The sequence below is a fragment of the Sorex araneus genome, chromosome 8 (genome assembly GCF_027595985.1).
Source record: "Sorex araneus isolate mSorAra2 chromosome 8, mSorAra2.pri, whole genome shotgun sequence".
Classification (NCBI taxonomy): domain Eukaryota; kingdom Metazoa; phylum Chordata; class Mammalia; order Eulipotyphla; family Soricidae; genus Sorex; species Sorex araneus.
The window spans coordinates 32497795-32516649 of record NC_073309.1 but is presented as its reverse complement, the minus strand read 5'-3'; the positions used below and the strand labels follow the sequence as shown (position 1 = coordinate 32516649).

General features: G+C 38.0%; 1 protein-coding gene across 2 annotated transcripts in view; it reads left to right on the top strand.

Annotated features, from left to right (window-relative positions):
- Positions 1-18855, top strand: part of PHKB (phosphorylase kinase regulatory subunit beta) — a 262109-nt gene that overhangs the window by 197772 nt on the left and 45482 nt on the right. For both annotated transcript variants that reach the window (XM_004600687.2, XM_055146377.1), the window contains 4 exons: positions 2868-2951; positions 3806-3910; positions 5667-5749; positions 5905-5995. In XM_004600687.2, coding sequence (XP_004600744.2) covers positions 2868-2951; positions 3806-3910; positions 5667-5749; positions 5905-5995 — 363 coding nt within the window. The remainder of the gene's footprint in view (positions 1-2867; positions 2952-3805; positions 3911-5666; positions 5750-5904; positions 5996-18855) is intronic.

Sequence of the window (18855 nt, the reverse complement as noted above, 5' to 3'; positions counted from 1 at the left end):
CCCCATTCCTGCTTAAAGAAACAACTCTAAAAGTGTAGTCCTTGAGTAGATAAGACTCCAATATGTGACTGATGGGAAGCTATTTTTAAAATGACCAAAGAGGGTATATATACCTAAATGGAACAGAGAATCCACAGGCATCTTTGAAGACACAAGATCTAAGGTTCCAACACTATGTACTTATAACTCAGATATACACTGTATTTTCTCATCAAAAAAGAAGAAATATTGGGGCCAGGGGTGTGATTCAGTGATAGAGCTCATGCCTTATCTGTGTGAGACCTGGGTTCAGTCCCTCGCATCATAATCAACAATGAATGAAAAAATATATAGATGTGTATTTACTCTTGAAAATTGAAAATATTCAAGGGAAACAGGACTCCATCTAGTTTTGTACAATAGTTTCAGTATAGTTCAACAACATAATTTTTTCCTGGACAGTTGCCTTTGTCTGAAACTACTGATGTTTCAGGATCGATATTCATAAGACAAGTGGCTTAGCAGGACATTAAATGCCCCATCATTCTTCCTTCAACTACTTCCTGAAACTCAGCTATATCCTAGACACAGTGCCAGCTGGGGAGATATTGTTTTCTAGGAACATACAGTATAGGAGGAAAAATAGATATCAGAGCTACCTCTGACATAGATGTGTTCACCATAGCTTAGTAAACAGGGAACACTGGCGATAGCAATGATTTTAAGATGAGGTTGATATTTAAATAGTTTCAAATCACAATCAGTAGATTATATGGATATGGTTAGTTTAAATTTTGCATTTAGGAAAATTTAGGCTAGATTTCTACATCATCAGATAAAATGCACGCATTAAGTACTTCAATATTTTTAAATGTATAGTCGCTAGAAGAAAAACTAGTAAAAGGTTGATAGCTATTAGGAGAGAAAGTCCATTCTTAGAGTAATACCAGTGCCAAAAAGCCATTCAGAAATGATCGACAAATTTAATGATAGCCATCTCAGCAAAATATTATTCACCCAGGCTGATATTCTTAATATACTAAGATTACTTACAGGTCAAAATGAATAATAAATACCTTGTAGGAAAAGGAACATGAAAAAAGTTATAGAACCTATAAAATAGTCTTTTAAATATATAAGTAGCATTAAGCCACAAAATACTTTAAGATATTAATTTAAAGCTAAAATGAAATACAATTTTGATCCAAGAAAATGACAAAAAGATCTCTATTAATCCTAGTGTAAATTGCTTCTTATTTCTAAAGTTACTAACCTGACATTATTTTAAATGAAATAAATATTCTCTTTGATTTATAAAATCTAAGAAATTATTCTAAGAAATAAATAGTACACTATTTAAAGATTTTTAGTGGAATCTTTTTTGAAATAACAACAAATTCGGAACTCTCTTCATCAGGGCAGAGGTGTGAAATAGAAATAGTTTTCAGTCACTGAAAGCTAAATAGTCACTGAGAACTCAGCAGTCACTGCTAAATAGTTTCATGTCACCCAGTGCAGGGCCAAATGTGTGAAATAGTGAAAACCACTGAAATAGGGTAAAGAGGTGTCTGGATTAATTTCTCACTGATTAACTTCTGATTCATTTAAGTCTGTTTTCTTCTAACTTGTAGAAATTATCCCTTTTTTGTTTTCTAGTCTTTCTATAGTTACTATTCCTAAACTATGTTATTTAGTTATTTCAACATTAGAATGTAGAGTAAATACATAGACTCAGTTCAAATTAACCACTTTGAAACAGGAATATAAAAATATTAGATTTTTTTAAGTTGGGTCTAAATAGACTATGTAATATATGAACCAATTAGTGTTAATATATGCATATTGACTTGTAGATGTAATGTGGCCATATATTTATCTACATCACTGTATCGTCATCCCGTTGGTCATCGATTTGCTCTAGCGGGCACCAGTAATGTCTCCATTGTGAGACTTCTTGTTACTGTTTTTGGCATATCGAATATGCCACAGGTAGCTTGCCAGGCTCTGCTGTGTGGGAGAGATACTCTTGATAGCTTGCCGGGCTCTCCGAGAGGGACGGAGGAAATGAACCTGGGTCGGCCATGTGCAAGGCAAATGCCCTACCCGTTGTGCTATCGCTCCAATCCATTTATCTACATATTTTTTAAAAATCTATAACATTATACTCATTTGTTAGCAGTCATGTATTAATTTGTCTTTTAAAAATATTTATCAAAATGAAGTAGTAGTTGCTTAAAAATTTATAAAACTAGAGGCCCCAAAGGGCCTGAGTGCATGCTTTGCATGCTGGAGCCCTGGGTGGGATCCCTGGCACCACACAGTCTCCTAGTACTGTGCTGGAAACAATTTCCGACCTCCTCTGGGTGTGACCACAGAACAAACAAGAAAACTTATGAAATCAAGCAGAACTTTTAGGATATGGCTACATTTTAAAAATATAGTTTATATATTAAAATAATCAATAAAGACATCTCTTATTTTGGAGAGAAATGCCTGAAAATATAGCTCTAGAAAGAAGCAATTGTGTGGCCTCATTTTCAAAAAATTAGTCATATTTTTTTACACAAAGAAACATTTGTAATTTTCTGTTCTTTTGTAAAATGAACAGAACCATAAGAATTAGACATTTGTGACAGTGTAAGAACAATGTCAAATTTCAAAATGTTGCCAAATAGATCGCATAATTTTACTTTCAGTTTTCTCAATGCCCCCCAAATTTAAGTTGACGATACTATTATATTTCCTTTCAAGTCTGTTGAATAAGATTTTCCTGCTTTTCTGTTTATCTGGAAATATCAGAAATTAACAGGGGGGATGTTGGGGCATTGGGAGGAAAGGAAAAGCATAAATATTTCCCTGACGCTGATTTATAAATTTATGTTTTGCAGGCTTATTTCCATCTGGGTATCAATGAAAAATTAGGACTCTCCGGAAGACCAGATAGGCCAATAGGCTGCCTTGGTACATCAAAGGTGCTCACAAAATGTCCTTCTAGTACAGTGTTTAAATTATAATACCACAGACTGAAATGTTATTTTACCTGCTGTTCATTCATTCTTGCATTACATTATATACTTGGGTTGGGCTGGCTGAAGTGATAAGAGAGTAGGGAGTTTGCTTGCTTTATACACAGCCAACCATTGATCCATTTCTGGCATCCCATATGATCCCCCAAGCACCACCAGGAATGATTCTTAAATTCAGAGTCCTCAGTTACCCCTGAGCATCGCAAAATATGCCCCTCTACCTCAAAAAAATAAAACAAAACAAAACATTGTACACCTGGCTTGATTTTCTGTATCATTAATTTCAACAAGGAAGTCTTAGTTTGTATGCTATCAGAGAATTCTCCTAAGAATGAATAAGAATAACAGTACTATATTATTTCTAAGTGTTGTAAAATACCATATTATAACATCATCTACTCTAATACTATTATATCATGTCATACTTTTTTGTTTGTTGCTTTTGGGCCATACCAAGCAGTGCTCAGGAGTTCTCCTGGCTCTGTACTCAGGAATCACTCATAGCAGGGCTGGGGAGCCATATAGGATGCCAGTGATAGAACTTGGGTCGGCTGCAAAGCAATTTCCCCACTCACTCTACTATCACTCCAACCCCATGTCACAGAATTTTTTTCCTAATGTATTTGTGGTGAATTTCTGAATTAGCATACAGATTTCATCAAGAACCTTAACTTTCTTTATATTATGCTATTTTAGAAGATTTTATTTGCTGATTAGACATAAATAGGTTTTGATTTTTTACTAGACTTATGTAACTGTACATTTGCTTTCTACTTATTTTATAAAATTATCTTTTATAGATTTACCGCATTTTAGGAAAGACTGTGGTTTGTTACCCTATCATCTTTGACCTAAGTGATTTCTACATGTCTCAAGATGTTTTACTGCTGATAGACGACATAAAGGTAGTTTAAGACATCTTTTTAAAATTGAAATAATATACTTTGTTTATAGTGATTTTTATCATGTTTTGTGTCCCTGTGTGGCTGTGGCATGATGTTAATACAGCATAAAATATTAAAATAAAATAAAATATGCATAATTTTGAAGAATAAGTTAACTTACCTGTAGCTTGCCTTTCTTTCTTCCTTTCTTCCTTTTTTCTTTCTTTCTTTCCTTCTTCCTTTCCTTCTTTCTTTCTTTATCTCTTTCTTTCTTTCTCACTTTCTTTCTCTCTTTCTCTCTCTTCCTTTCTCTCTTTCTCTCTCTCTTCCTTTCTCTCTCTCTTCTCTCTCTCTCTTTCTCTCTCTCTTTCTTTGTTTCTTTCTTTGTGTCTCTCTGTTTTTGAGTTACACCTGGCTGTGTTTAAGGGTTATTCCTTGCTCAGGGATCACTCTTGGCAGGACTCAAGATCTATAAAGGGTGCCAGGAACCTGGGACAGCTACATGCAACACAAGTGCCTTACTCACTGTACTGTCTCTCCAGCACCTATTTGTAGCTTTGTAATAGAGTTTTATCTATATTAAATTATATGCCTTTGCTTTTATAGACTTTCTACAGTAGATTGAAATGATATAGTTTATAGAAGCCAGAAAAAACACTGGTTTGGGAACCATGTTATATGACAGTAATTTTATCTTTTTGGGCAGAACTTGTTAGCAAAATAATTTTACTTATGAAGAATGTGAAGTGAAAAACTGAGTCAAGTGACAACACCCAGTCCCCATTTGCAGAGCAAACTTCAGGTCGTTTCAAGAACAGAAAGTCTGGAGCCAGATTGCATTTGTTAAAGTCTTGGCTCAATATTCATCAGCTGTATGATCTGGGACAAGTTACTTAGTTGTTATCCTTTTATTGTATCATCTCTATAACTGGATAATAATAGAGTTGTTCTGGGGATCAAATAGTATAAGTAAAACACTGAGAGTAGTACCTGCCACAGGTAAAGTGCTACATAAGTATGATATGATACCAATGAAAGTAGAAATTTAGTCAAATATGCTCTCCACATTTCTATTTGTATTACTTTTTTGTTTGTTTGTTTTGGGACAAGACAGCAGTGTTCAGGGCGTGCTCTTCATGCAGGGATCACTAATTACAGGCTTCGAGGATCATATAGGGTGCCAGGGATTGCACCCAGGTCAACTGTGTGCAAGGCAAGAGTACTATCTCTTATACTGTCCCTCCAACCCCATTCTCTCCATATTTCTGTTGTTATATAACTCTGCTATAATGTGGAAATGAGAATTAATCTAATAATCTTCAGTATAACCTTGTGTTGATTTTTTTCCCTTCTGGAGACCATTTTGAATTAAATCTCTCCCCATCATATTCCTTTTTCTTTTTTCTTTTTGGGTCACACCCAGCGATGCACAGGGGTTACTCCTGACTCCTGCACTCAGGAATTATTCCTGGCAGTGCTCGGGCGACCATATGGGATGCTGGGAATCAAACCTGGGTCAGCCCAGTGCAAGGCAAATGCCCTATCCTATCACTACAGCCTCCCCAGCATATTCTTAAAAACAAGTGCTTTCTATATTTTTTCATTTTGCACACTGTATGCTTTTTTATGCTCTATGCTTAAAAGACCTGTATTGTGGAACCTTCAAAATGAATTGCCTTGATATATGTTTTATTTTCTTTTGCTCCTAATGGTTAAATATCCTGAGAAGTTCAGGTGTTACATCATCATGTCTTATCTTATTCTTACATTTTGACAGAATGCACTACAGTTCATTAAGCAATACTGGAAAATGCATGGGCGTCCACTTTTCCTTGTTCTTATCCGGGAAGACAATATAAGGTAAGATGGACAAGAACACTGTCAAAGTTGTTCTTATATCTTTTGTATTTGTCAGCAGGCGGCAGAGTAAATATGCAAAGGGTACTTAATGTTAGATTCTGAAATTCTCATTTTGTTGTTATTGTGCTCATTTTTAAAATCTTTATATTTTTTAGAGGTAGCCGGTTCAATCCCATACTTGATATGCTGGCAGCCTTTAAAAAGGGGATGGTTGGAGGAGTCAAGGTTCATGTTGATCGTCTACAGGTAATGTGATTTATTTTTCAGTGTGGTTAACTCTTAATATATTTTGTTTTTTAATAAGTGTATAGTTTAATGCTTTTGTCTAAGATTATATTTACCTATCCTTTAATTATTTCTGTTGTCTCATCCTAGTTTATCTGATCCCTTCAATCTTATACTTGAGTTATTGTGGTTTCTCGAGCAGGATAAAGACTTTAAAACCTCTCCTTATTATACTATTTGAGGAGATTGACATCCAGTGGTGAAATGACCAGCTATAAAACTTGGGTTTGTAGTTAGATGCAAGTTTTCTGACTCCCAAATCTAGTGTTCTTTTCTATACATTGCACTACTAACCGGCCTGGAAATAATCCTTGTTCCATTCAGAAAATTTAACTAGACATGTGGTTCAATGCAAGAACACATGTTTCTAATGTGTGAATCTCTGGATTTGATCGTGACACCACACACAGACAAATGTGGTAGACAGAATAATGCCTCCGAGGTGTTTGCTTGTGCATGTGGGAGGCTTGGGTTCAATTTCAGGACCTTCATGGGCCCCTGAACACAGCTGGGAGTGGTCCAAAAATTAAAAGAAAATAAAAGCAAAACTGGGATAAGCCAACTTCTGTACATCCATGCCATTCAGAATGTCACAACATCTAAATAGCAGAAACCCTATGTGCTTCCCCATTAGTCTTAATAGCTTCTCTGCCCACAGTTGTCTCCTACTAAACACTTGATTGTGCTTTAGCCAAAACAAATTAGCTACTATATTCTTAACTTGTTAGCTTCTGCCCCTTTGCTTCTACCATTTTCTCTGGCTCAAGTATCCTTTCTTCTTTCCACATTTTTTCTGGTTTGAAATCTTTCACTTGAGGGGCTGGAGGGATAGCACAGCAGGTAGGGCATTTGCCTTGCACGCGGCCGACCCGGGTTCGATTCCCAGCATCCCATATGGTCCCCTGAGCACCGCCAGGGGTAATTCCTGAGTGCGGAGCCAGGAGTAACCCCTGTGCATCTCCGGGTGTGACCCAAAAACCAAAAAAAAAAGAAATGAAATCTTTCACTTGAAGGTCCAGCTCTGAAAAAACGAGACCAGAAATAACACTTCTCTTCTTCAACATTCCTTTTTATAGTCTTTATCATAAACGACACATTATAGTCTAGTATGTACTTGAATGTCTTTTGTCTTTTAAAAAGTTGTGATCCTCTTATAGATTTCATATAGAAGATGCTTAATATAGAGTAAGAAAGAGGAATCTGTGGAAATCTTACAAAGAGTTTGTTTATGTGTTCATTCTCAGGTACTTGTGTTTTGTATTCCTGATTCATTTTATCTAAGTTTTTTGAAAAGTTTTTTTTTTCACTTAATTCATGTTACTTTATTTTTTAGAATACTTCCAGGAGAGTTTCTTTTTTAAAAAACATGTTTTGTTTTATTTATGATTTTATTGTTCTTGCAGCTGTAAGGTATTCCATTGTGTATGTATGCCACACCTTCATTATCCACTAATCTGTATTTGGATAGAGTTGATTCCATATCCAAGCTATTATACTAAGTGCTACAAAGAATACTGGTGTGCTTTTGTTCTTTTGCATGAATGTTTTTGTTTTTGTCCCAGAGTAGCTTCTTTTCTTTGTCTTGTTTTTTGTTTTTGGCCTACACCTGGCGATGCCCAGGAGTTACTTCTGGTTCAGGATCCAGGTATTACTACCTGGCAGTGCTTAGAGGACCATAGGGGCTGCTGAAGATTGAATCTGGGTAAGCTGCATTCAAGGCAAGCTCCTTACCTGCTGTACTACCTCTCCAGATCCAGAATTTCTTTGATACTCATTATGCAGCTTCTCTACTGTAGCTTTAACTTTAGCCATGATGTTTATATCATGATGAGGAATACAATCAACTGGTTCAGCCCTTCCATGACTGTGCGAGGAACGCTGAGAGTGAGAAAGCCACAAAAAGATGCCTGTCTTCGGAAACTCTCGACATCATTTGCCAATTTGGTTTGGCACGAGCCTCAGGCAATCACAAGCTAACATCCAAGCTCTCAAAGCTGTGCAGAGAAGACGATAAAGGAAGACTTCAAAGAGAGAGGAGCAGCAGTGTTGGCCGATGCAGCAGAAGCCAGGAAAAGTATTTGCAATGCCCGCCTGTCCTTCACTAACTATAAGACCAAGATGACTGTCCAGCAACATCAAGATCTATCACATCTTCCAGAAGGGCAGTGGAGAAGGTTATCCATGACTTCTACTAGATCTCTTGATAGCCACGTCCACCTGCCCACATACCAAGTTCCGCAGGATGGATATGTCATTCCCAGCATTCGCCCTTCCGAAATCCAACAACCATTTCATCACTAAAGAAGTGTATAGCACCTGGTCCAAAAAAGGTCAGACCCAAACACCTGAAGAATCTGCTGCTAGTACTCATCAATACACTGGCTCGGCTCTTCACATGCTACCTTTCTGAATGGAAGGTTCCATCCCAATGGAAAACCAGCAGGACCGTCCTGTTGTACGATAAGGGAGACATCCATGACATTGGAAACTATCACCCTTTCTGCCTGTTGTCCATCATTTACAAGTTGTTCACTTGAGTCATCCTGAATAGGATTGACAGAATACTAGACGAAGGACAACTAGGTGAGCAAGCTGGATTCCGAAAAGAATTCAGCAAAATCGACCATATCCACATGGTGACCAAGCTCATTGAGGTTTCATGAAAGTTCAAGATGCCACTCTGTCATCGATTTAAAGAAGGCTTTTGATTCTGTTGAGACTGAAGGGGTCAGCGAAGCCCTAGCCAAGCAGGGTGTTCACACTCAATGCATCAAGATCCTCTGTGAGCTGTATTACGAATTCACCACCAGGATCTCACATTCTACAAGGAAGTGATCAACAACATAAAGAGAGGGGTTTGGTAGGATGATACCATTTCACCAAAACTCTTCAGTGCCACCCTCGAGAACGTCATGCGACGACTGGAATGGACTGGAATGGAATGGGAGTGAAGATAGATGGTCGGCAACTATACCACCTCCACTTCGCTGATGACATCGATCTAATAACACCAGACAGTAGTCAAGCGGAACGAATGTTGGCCAGCATCATCCATGAGTGTGGAAACGTCGACTGCAGCTGAATCTCACGAAGACAATGTTCATGTGAAACGGACTAGTTCCTGATGTTCCATTTGCTCTCAATGGACCAAATATCTCCAAATGCAGCAGCTATGTGTACCTGGGTCGAGAAATCACCATGAGGAATGACTTGGCACCAGAGCTGCGCAGGAGGAAGAGAGTGGTGTGGAATGCCTTCAGGAGTGACAAAGAAGTTTAGTTTTATTTTTTTTAATTTTATTGAATTACCATGAGATAGTGACAAGCTTCCATGTTTGGGTTACAATCACACAATGATCAAACACCCATCCCTCCACCACTGCACATTCCCCACCACCGATATCCCTGGTATGCCCCCCCTTTTCCACCCTCCCCCTGCCTCCATGGCAGGCAATATTCTCCATACTCTCTCTCAACTTTTGGGCATTATGGCTTGCAGCACAGACACTGAGAGGTGATCATGTTTGGTCCATTGTCTACTTCCGGCACACATCTCCCATCCCAACTGATTCCTCCAGCCATCATTTTCTTAGTGATCCCTTTTCTATTCCATCTTCCTTCTCCCCTCCGCTCATGAAGCAATCTTCCAGCTATGGGGCAATCCTCCTGGCCCTTGTATCTACTGTCCTTGGGTGTCAGCCTCATGTGATGTTATTCTATAATCCACAAATGAGTGCAGTCCTATGTCTGTTACTCTCTTTCTGCCTCATTTCACTTAGCATGATACTCTCCATGTTTATCCATTTATAAGCAAATTTCATGACTTCATCTCTCCTAACAGCTGCATAGTATTCCATTGTGTATGTGTATCAAAGTTTCTTTAACTACTCATCTGTTTTAGGGCACCCAGGTTGTTTCCAGATTTTGGCTATTGTGAACACTTCTGCAGTGAATATATAGGTACAGATGTCATTTATACTGTGCTTTTTTACATTCTCGGGATATATTCCCAGAAGTGGTATTGCAGGGTCATATGGAAGCTCAATTTCTAGTTTTTGAAGAACTGTCCAATGCCAGGCACAAAAGTCAGATCAAAGTGGATTAAAGACCTCAATATCAGACATGAATATGTAAGGTACATAGAAGAAAATGTAGGCAGAACTCTCCACGACATTGAAGCTAAAAGCATCTTTAAGGATGAAACAGCACTGACCATGCAAGTGGAAGCAAACATCAACAAATGGGACTACATCAAACGAAGAAGCTTGGGGCCAGATCCATGGAGCCAGATCCATGGAGCCAGATCCACGGGGGCCAGATCCACGGGGGCCAGATCCACAGATCGAGAGAGAGACCGAGAGCCGGGAGAGAGGCAGAGAGAGAGAGAGAATGAAGTAGGATGGGGGAGAAAGAAGCAGGAGGAGAATCAGAGGAGAATAGAGATGGACATGAAATAAACCGATCGAGCAACCAGTTTGGCCTTCTTCTTTCCTTCACCTGCCTCGCCGCCTGCGCGTCTTTTCTTTTTATTTTTGTGTTTTACACAACTGGCGTCCCTGTGCGTGCACGAATCTCCAACCACTGTGCAACTAAAGCTAGGTTGCACAGATATGACTGCCAGTGAACCTGACCAGAGAATGGCTGCATCCCTCTGCTGAAGGACTCCTGACAGAAGTTGTGATGCTCCTGTTCCAGTGCTCCCTGCCTGATCCAGTACTTCATGAGATTCATCAGACTCCTATAGCTGCTCCTCTAGGACTCATTGCTGTGACCACTACTGCTGCTGCTGCAGAAACAACTCTTCAATTCTGATCCAGACACTTCATTTCTTCAGAATGGGACTAACTGACTCTCATCATTGGTGACTTGCCTCACCCTTGGACAGTGCAGGACAATTGGACGCTTTACTACTACAAACACTGCTCTGGCCAAGGGTCAGACTGAAATTTTACTACAATTGATAAGACTGTATTGTGTTTGGAATTGTTCCTCTTTCTATTTCAAATTTTTGTAATTTTGTAAACAGAAAAGGGGGAGATGTTGGATATCATTGGTTTGTCCTTTCCCCCTTGCCACTAGGAGCTTAGGTTTATCAGTCACACCCATTAAAGTGCTCCCGAGTCAACAACAACAACAAAAAAAAACTAAGAAGCTTCTGCACTTCAAAAGAAACAGTGACCAAAATACAGAAAGAGCCCACAGAATGGGAAAGAATATTTAGCCAATACCCATCTGATAAGGGATTAATATCCATGATATACAAGACACAAGTAGAATTATATAAGATAAAAACCTCCAACCCCATCAAAAAATGGGGAGAAGAAATGAATAGAAGTTTCCTCAAAAAAGAAATACAAATGGCCAAAAGGCACATGAAAAAATGCTCCACATAGCTACTCATCAGGGAGATTCAAATCAAATCAATAATGAGATATCATCTCACACCACAGAGAGTGGCACACATCCAAAAGAACAGAAGCAACCAGTGCTGGCATGAATGTGGGAAGAAAATGACGCTCTTTCACTGTTGGTGGGAATGCCAACTGGTCCAGCCTTTCTGGAAAAAAATATGGACAGTCCGTTGATGAAGTTGTTAAGAGGATGAAGAACCTCTGGCTCCAGACACATCTTTTCAACTCCACCGTTCTTCTTAACCTAACATACGCCTCTAAGACCTGGACCCTATGAAAACAGGATGAGAATGCTATTTGGGTCTCCCAAAGAGGAATTGAAAAAGAGCTATGTTTGGAGTATCATGTTTCACTCAAGTGAGAGAAGGAATCCAGAGTTCCAACGACCGAAAAACAGGAATGCTGCCTTGTTTGCCAAGACATCGAAATCAGATGGGCCAGACTTGTAATGCGATTTGGAGATGACCGCTGGACTAGAGCTGTTACCGACTGGATTCCATGGGATGTCAAAAGAACACTTGGCCGCTTACCTATGAGATGGTCTGACTTCTTTGTTAAGACTCTGAACGAACAATTTGATGCTCTTTATGTTCCTGGAATGAACAGATGCCATTGGGCTACACGAGCACATGACAGGGACAGGGACGAATGGAGACATTACACTGGTGCCTGCTCAAGCAAATCAATGAGCAATAGGATGACAAGTGATACAAGTGATGATGTTTATAATTTTCCTTTTTAAATTATCTTATTCTTATTAATGGATATAATATTTGTCTTACATATTTCAGAGTATTAACTTAGTCATTTTTGAAAACTTTCTTTCTGCTTTATGACTTTCTGGTTTGTCTGGGGGACTCAGTCTTTCGTATTGAAGACATTTACCAGATGCTCTTTAATCTTTAGCAATTTATACATTTTTAAGAGTAAAGGAGTAAAAAGTTTTGGGGAAGCTGTATATTTGGAAATGAGGATTCTTATATTAATTCACTTACAAAGTGACTGGTAGCAAGGGACATTTTTGCTGCAGGAAACAATTCCCCCACCTCCAGCCCCACCCCCGATCTCCTCCTTTCCCCCCAGAAAATAAGCCTTTAACCTCCTGCCTGAGAGATGTATGTCTTGCTTCCATGTATGGAAAGCAGAGGGAGAAGAGAGTCAGGGGTCCTCACTGTGTTGTATACAGTCTTTAACTTACCCAGTTTCTAATTTTGTATCTTCTGTTCTCTGCTCTGCCATATTTCTTGAGTATGGTTTTTAGCCAGAGAACATGCCTCTTTTCCTCTTGTAAAACTGAAATACCCATAAAGTAATACTTTTATTATTCCCACCCCAACCTTTGTCTTCTTTTTTAATATAGCAAATTGAAATGGCATCTATCTGCTTTTCTTTTATTTAATTTCAAGCCCTTTCAAGTTTCCTTATTGTGGTCCACAATTTTTCTCTTCCCAGCTTATCAACTAGGTCAGCTTTTTATATATTGCATTCTTTAGTCTTTTTTCCACTCCCTGTGGATAATGGGTATTTAAAAATTACTCTGACTGTTATTGAAACTTTTTGCCCTTCTTTCACTGTTACTCTATTTAATGTTGCCTTTCCCCACTCCTTCTAAGTTTAATTTTAAGCGTATCAAATTTCTCTGATTTTCTGTGTAAACTATAAACTATTCCCTCATGTCATGCTTCATTCCCAGAATGCTCTGCTCATGATAGTATCCCTGTATGAAATAGGTAAATATTTATTCATTGATTCAACAATCATTTATTAAGCTCCATCTTCTAGGTACCAAGGATATATTGGTAAAAATATGGAATAAGTCATCCCTTGTGTGGTTTATTGTGATTTTTTTTCTAGTGAGGAAGCCCAAGAAAAGGCACAGCCTGTGGAGATGGCAAAATGGTGGGATAGAGTACAGTCTTAGCTAGTACATTCATTTTGAAAGAACCTTTTCGGCATATAATTGAGTATTGCATAGCATGGTACTTCACAAATGTTGTATTGCATTTGACACATATGTACCAACATAAAACTAAATTATAATACATCCTAAAGTATTAATTACTACCTTATTAATCATAGTATAACATTTTTTACAAAGCTTAAAAGCTTGTCTCACCAAGCAAATTTTTTGATCAAAAGTGCTAGCGATTGTTAGTGAAATTTAGCATTTTCCATATCCCAAATTAAACATTATGCGTAAATTGGCATATAAAGGCAGAAAGGCTAGCAACAAAATTTTAAATAAAAAATAACCAATAGACTTTTCTCTACTTTTAAATTACATTCAGAATATAATGACTTCTTGTCATTTAACCATTTCCCCTAACTTCTAATACTAACATGAAGGTCAGAGCCACCGTATTTTTAACCTTGATTTTTAAAAAATGAATTAGTATGGTTTGCAATTGTAATATTTTTGAGATATATAATGTTACTGGGCTGGAGCAATAGCACAGCGGGTAGGGCATTCTCCTAGCACAAAGCCGACCAGGGTTTGATTCCTCCGTCCCTCTCGGAGAGCCCGGCAAGCTATTGAGAGTATCTCGCCCACATGCCAGAGCCTGGCAAGCTACCTGTGGTGTACTCAATATGCCAAAAAGAGTAACAACGAGTCTCATGATGGAGACATTACTGGTGCCCACTCGAGCAAATCCATTAGCAATGGGATGACAGTGACAATGACAGTGACAGTGTTACTACACCACACCCACAACCAAAGAGCTACTATACATTCATCTCTATCTTTAGGTCCCTTCTTATCTACCTTTCCCTCCTCACTTCCTCAGTCAACCCCTACACCAAATAACTTGGAATATTTTTCAGTTTTCTGTTGGCAGAATCTCAGGCTTCCCCCACCTCCACCACACTAACACACTATCTGTTCTCTTTTTTTGTTTCTTTATGCTCCACGGTGTCTGAGGGCATTTGATATTTATACTTCTCATTCTTGTTCCCTTTGTTTAGCATGATACCCTCCAGTTCTATTCCACGTTATAGTCAAATGCAAGGTTCATCTTTTGTTATAAATGAAATTATACCCCAGAATTTTTCTCCACTCATAATTTGTGGGTCACTTGGATTATTTCCAGATCTCGGGTTATGGAAGTAGTGCTGAAATAAGCACAAGTGTCATAAGCACATTCCCAAATTGTTCCTGTCTGTGTTACAATTAGCATCTTTCCACGCTATCGTTCATAAGGCCAGTTGATTATGTCAAATATCATAAGCCTTTTATTTTTTCCTCACATAAAATGTAAAACAAAGGTCTTCCAGTGCTCTACATACTGTCTATGATATGGTCATTCTTTGCTGACCTCATCTTTTACCATGCTTCCCTTATCTACTTGTTGTAATTTAGTCACATTGTCATTCTTACTATTCCTAAAACACCCAGCACACTCCTTAAAAAACCTTGTTTTGCTCATCCCTATATCTTTCACACTCTTTCTGGAGATTCCTGTTGTTAACTACAATTCTTCATCTCTGAGTAATATAACCTTTTAAGAAGTTTCCTCTAGTCACCTATATAAAATAGAAAACCTCCCTCTTACATTATCACCTCAGCACTTACTCACTTCTATTATTTCTCCTTTGCTCTTATGATCTTCTAACATATGCTTTTTTTGTTATCTACTTTTACACTTCCCTAAAGTAAACTTAAGGAGGACAAGAGTTTTTTGTATTTCATGCATGCTGTGTCCTCATTCCCTAGCTTCATAACGCATAACATACACATGACAGGTATTCAATAATTATTTGTTTAACAAACTTAGTTGACTAGAGAGTTAGATAGGAGCCTGCATCAAAATAAACTTTTGCTGCACTTGGCACTTTCACCTGCCCTAGGCACAAACTTTACTTCAGACTTGATAGAAAAAATGTGCATGAAGGTTTCCTTGCTTAGACTTCAGAATCAGGGTTTTGTGAGATTGCTAATGGTTTGCCTATGCCGCCATTTATAGTGAGTATTTATTGGTCTATGTTTTAAAAGAGTTTTCACCACAGATGAGTCTAGCACAAGTCTTGGTGTTTCATGAGATCAACATTTCCCATGTCCCGTTTCTTCACATTAGGAATGAACAGTGAGAAAATAGAATAAGTTAATATATCTAAGATATTATTGATTTAAGAATTTCCTTTCTGGGAGTGTCTGAGAGACTCCCAGGGAATGCTCAGTGGACCCAGTAGCCATTCCTGGTGATTCTCGGTCAACCACACCATAGTGATCCAATGCTGTTTAGATCAGTTATACCATACTGCTAAGGCCCAAGAGACTTGGAGTCTACCAGGGATATATCCAGGAGTACTTGAGGAGCCACTTGTGTTGGAGATCAGTGCTTTCTAGCCATCTGAACTATTTCCTCAGATTTACATTGTTTTTAAAATAATAGTTTAAAGCTTTTAATTTATTTATTTTAGATTTTATTTTAGGTACCATGAGTTATGGTACTGTTAATGACAAGGTTTTATGTGTACACAATCCTTCACTACACCCTTCCCCAGACTATCCACTTCACTACAATTTCCCCAGTGCCCCCCTTAGCCATTCTATTTGTGGCAGCTTTTTACCAAAGACCAGTTTTAGTCTATTTGTTATACCCCATACTATATGTTTTTTTTTTCTTTTTGGGTCACACCCGGCGATGCTCAAGGGTTACTCCTGGCTCTGCACTCAGAAATTACTCCTGATGGTGCTCAGGGGTCCATATGGGATGCTGGGATTCGAACCCGGGTTGGCTGCATGCAAGGCAAATGCCCTACCTGCTGTGCTATCGCTCCAGCCCCTGTTTTTTTTTAATGCTGTACATGTCTCAGTTTTATATGACAGTTTATCAGGAAATTAGAAGTGATACATGTTACTAAAAATAATTGTGGGTTATTGTTCATTTATACTAATTACCATGGATTGCAAATAAAATTTGTGTTCAAATTTGACTTCATTAATTTATTTCATCTATAAGAACTTAATCAGAAACTTATGGAAAATAAAAATATCAAATATTGGTTCCCAGAATGTGGAAAAATTCTGGCCTGAAAACCTCATGATCCCCAAAATGGTAGCTTGGCAGTATCTTATCATTGGATAACAACTATATTACAGTAGCAGAATTGTCTTTTCCCAAAATAATCTTTTTTTCTCTTTTGGTTTTTAGATCACACCCAACAATGCTTAGGGCTTTCTCCTGACTCTGCACTCACGAATTACTCCTGGAGGTGCTAGGGGCACCATACAGAACGCTGGGAATCAAACCTAGGTTGGGTGCATGAAATGCAAAAGTACCCACTGTACTATCTCTTGGTTCCTTTACAAAATGATTTTTAGTATTTCATACATTTTGTATTTCATACAAGTATTTCATACTTTTTTTTACTTCAAAAAAATGGGAAGGGGGTTTGGCCCATAATCATTGGTAGTCAGGGGCTGCTCCTATCTCTGTGTATAGGGGTCTCTCCAGATGGTGCTCAGAAGACTGTATGTGGTGTGGGTATTGAAGGAGGGTGGGCTCCATGCATGGTAGTATCTTGCCATCTACACTTTCTCAAGTCCCTTAAAATATTCTTAACTGAATTTTAATTCTATCTTAAAAATAAATGCCCCAAATTCAAAGAATGGAGAAAATAGAAGTTATTTCTAAGGGAAGCATTTCTAAGAACAGAGAAAATAGACGATTGTTGTAATATGTTATTGGCTTTCCTATTCATTTTTATTCATAAATGTGTAGTTTGGTGTGAGTTTCCAAAAGAAGAGTGTGGGTGCACGGGACTCGAGCATTTGGTGCCCAAGAACTGTTACCCTGGCTGGTCCACGGTGACAGACGAAGGACCAGGGGAACGGAAAAACAGAGCCCCAGGCTTGTTGGTAGTTAGTTTATTTTTCTCTCCTCCCCAGCTAGTCCTATCTCTCCCCTTACAACACAATCATAGTCATAGTTTTGGTCGTAGTCTCAGTCATCATAGTTCCATCATCCTAGTCCTCATCGTCCTCAACTTCTAGTTTTTGTTAAATCCTCTCTTTCCCCTTGCAGCATAGTTATATAGAAATCCTCAAGGGTGGGGTACACATATGTGGGGTTGAGCATTGTCATAACAACAAACTGATGTAAAGCCATTCCTTCAGGGGAAGTTCTAGATTAACTCAAGGACAAGATCTCATCTGAGAGTTCAGCACTCTAAATTACTAGGAGATACGCTCAAGGGCAGGATTTCATCCAGGTTGTATTGCTTTCTCCTTTCCTAAACTAGTAATCCATTTAAACAATCATAGTAAATTTACTTCTTACTAATATTTCTAGTCATTTTGTATGAACACAGTAAGAGATATATTGAGCTTAAAGGTTGGCGCTTCCTGGGGACATCTTGCTATATATTCAGGATTACAGTCCTCATGCCGAGTTACTCTTTCCTAAATCCAGCAGGGTCCTTATCCTATTACTTTTTGGGTCATGACAGAGTTTGTTTCATGACAATGCTCTTAACTTATTATATATATTATGTATATATATAATGTATATATATACTTATTATATTATGTATATATAATATATACATATATATTATATACACATATAATATATATGTATATATATTATATTATGTATAATATATGTATGACACTTAGCTTGTCCCCATTTAAGGCCAGGGTAGCTTACAGCTTGCCCTGGGTCCACTCAGTCCCTTCATTGCGACCCTACTTTTGGGGTGTTAGGAAGTAAAGGAAACAGGCTTAAATCAGCACAATATGATGGATTCTCAGGAGTAGATATTATTTTAGAACCAATTAACTCCCATGTTACAAAGCATGGCATCAACTGTCTTTTGTGTCTATACAAAAAGTACATTACTAAATAAACTATGCAAATGACATAAAGGAAAGAGAAAAGCAATATCGGATTATAAATGCTTGATAAAATTGAGTGTGCCTCAGGAGCACTGCTTTGGGAGTAACTCAATAAATCTAATCTCCTTGCAGGAGGAGCAAGGACAAACCAATGTTATCCAATAGTTTGGTATGTAGATTACCAAATCTACATGGTAGATTAATATTTCAGGGGGATATGTTGTATAAGAAGATTGATTTTAAAATAATTGCCTAAGAAATTACTTAATAGGTCAAGTATTTGTTTTGAACACCACTGACATGATTTCAATACCTGCCACCACATATGGTTCCTCAAGTACCACCAGAAATGATCTCTGAGTTCAGAGCCAGAAGTAGGTCCTGAGCACAGCTAAGTGTGACCCAAAAATCAGGGACAAAAGAGATATTCTACTTTAAAATAAAAGCCAACAAAAAAATGGTAGAAATTATATATCATTAGATGAAGAGAAACTTTTTGTAGATTCGCCATCTATTGATGACAAGAAGTTTCATATAATGGTGAGAGAAGGAACACAGAATAGGACATTGCAA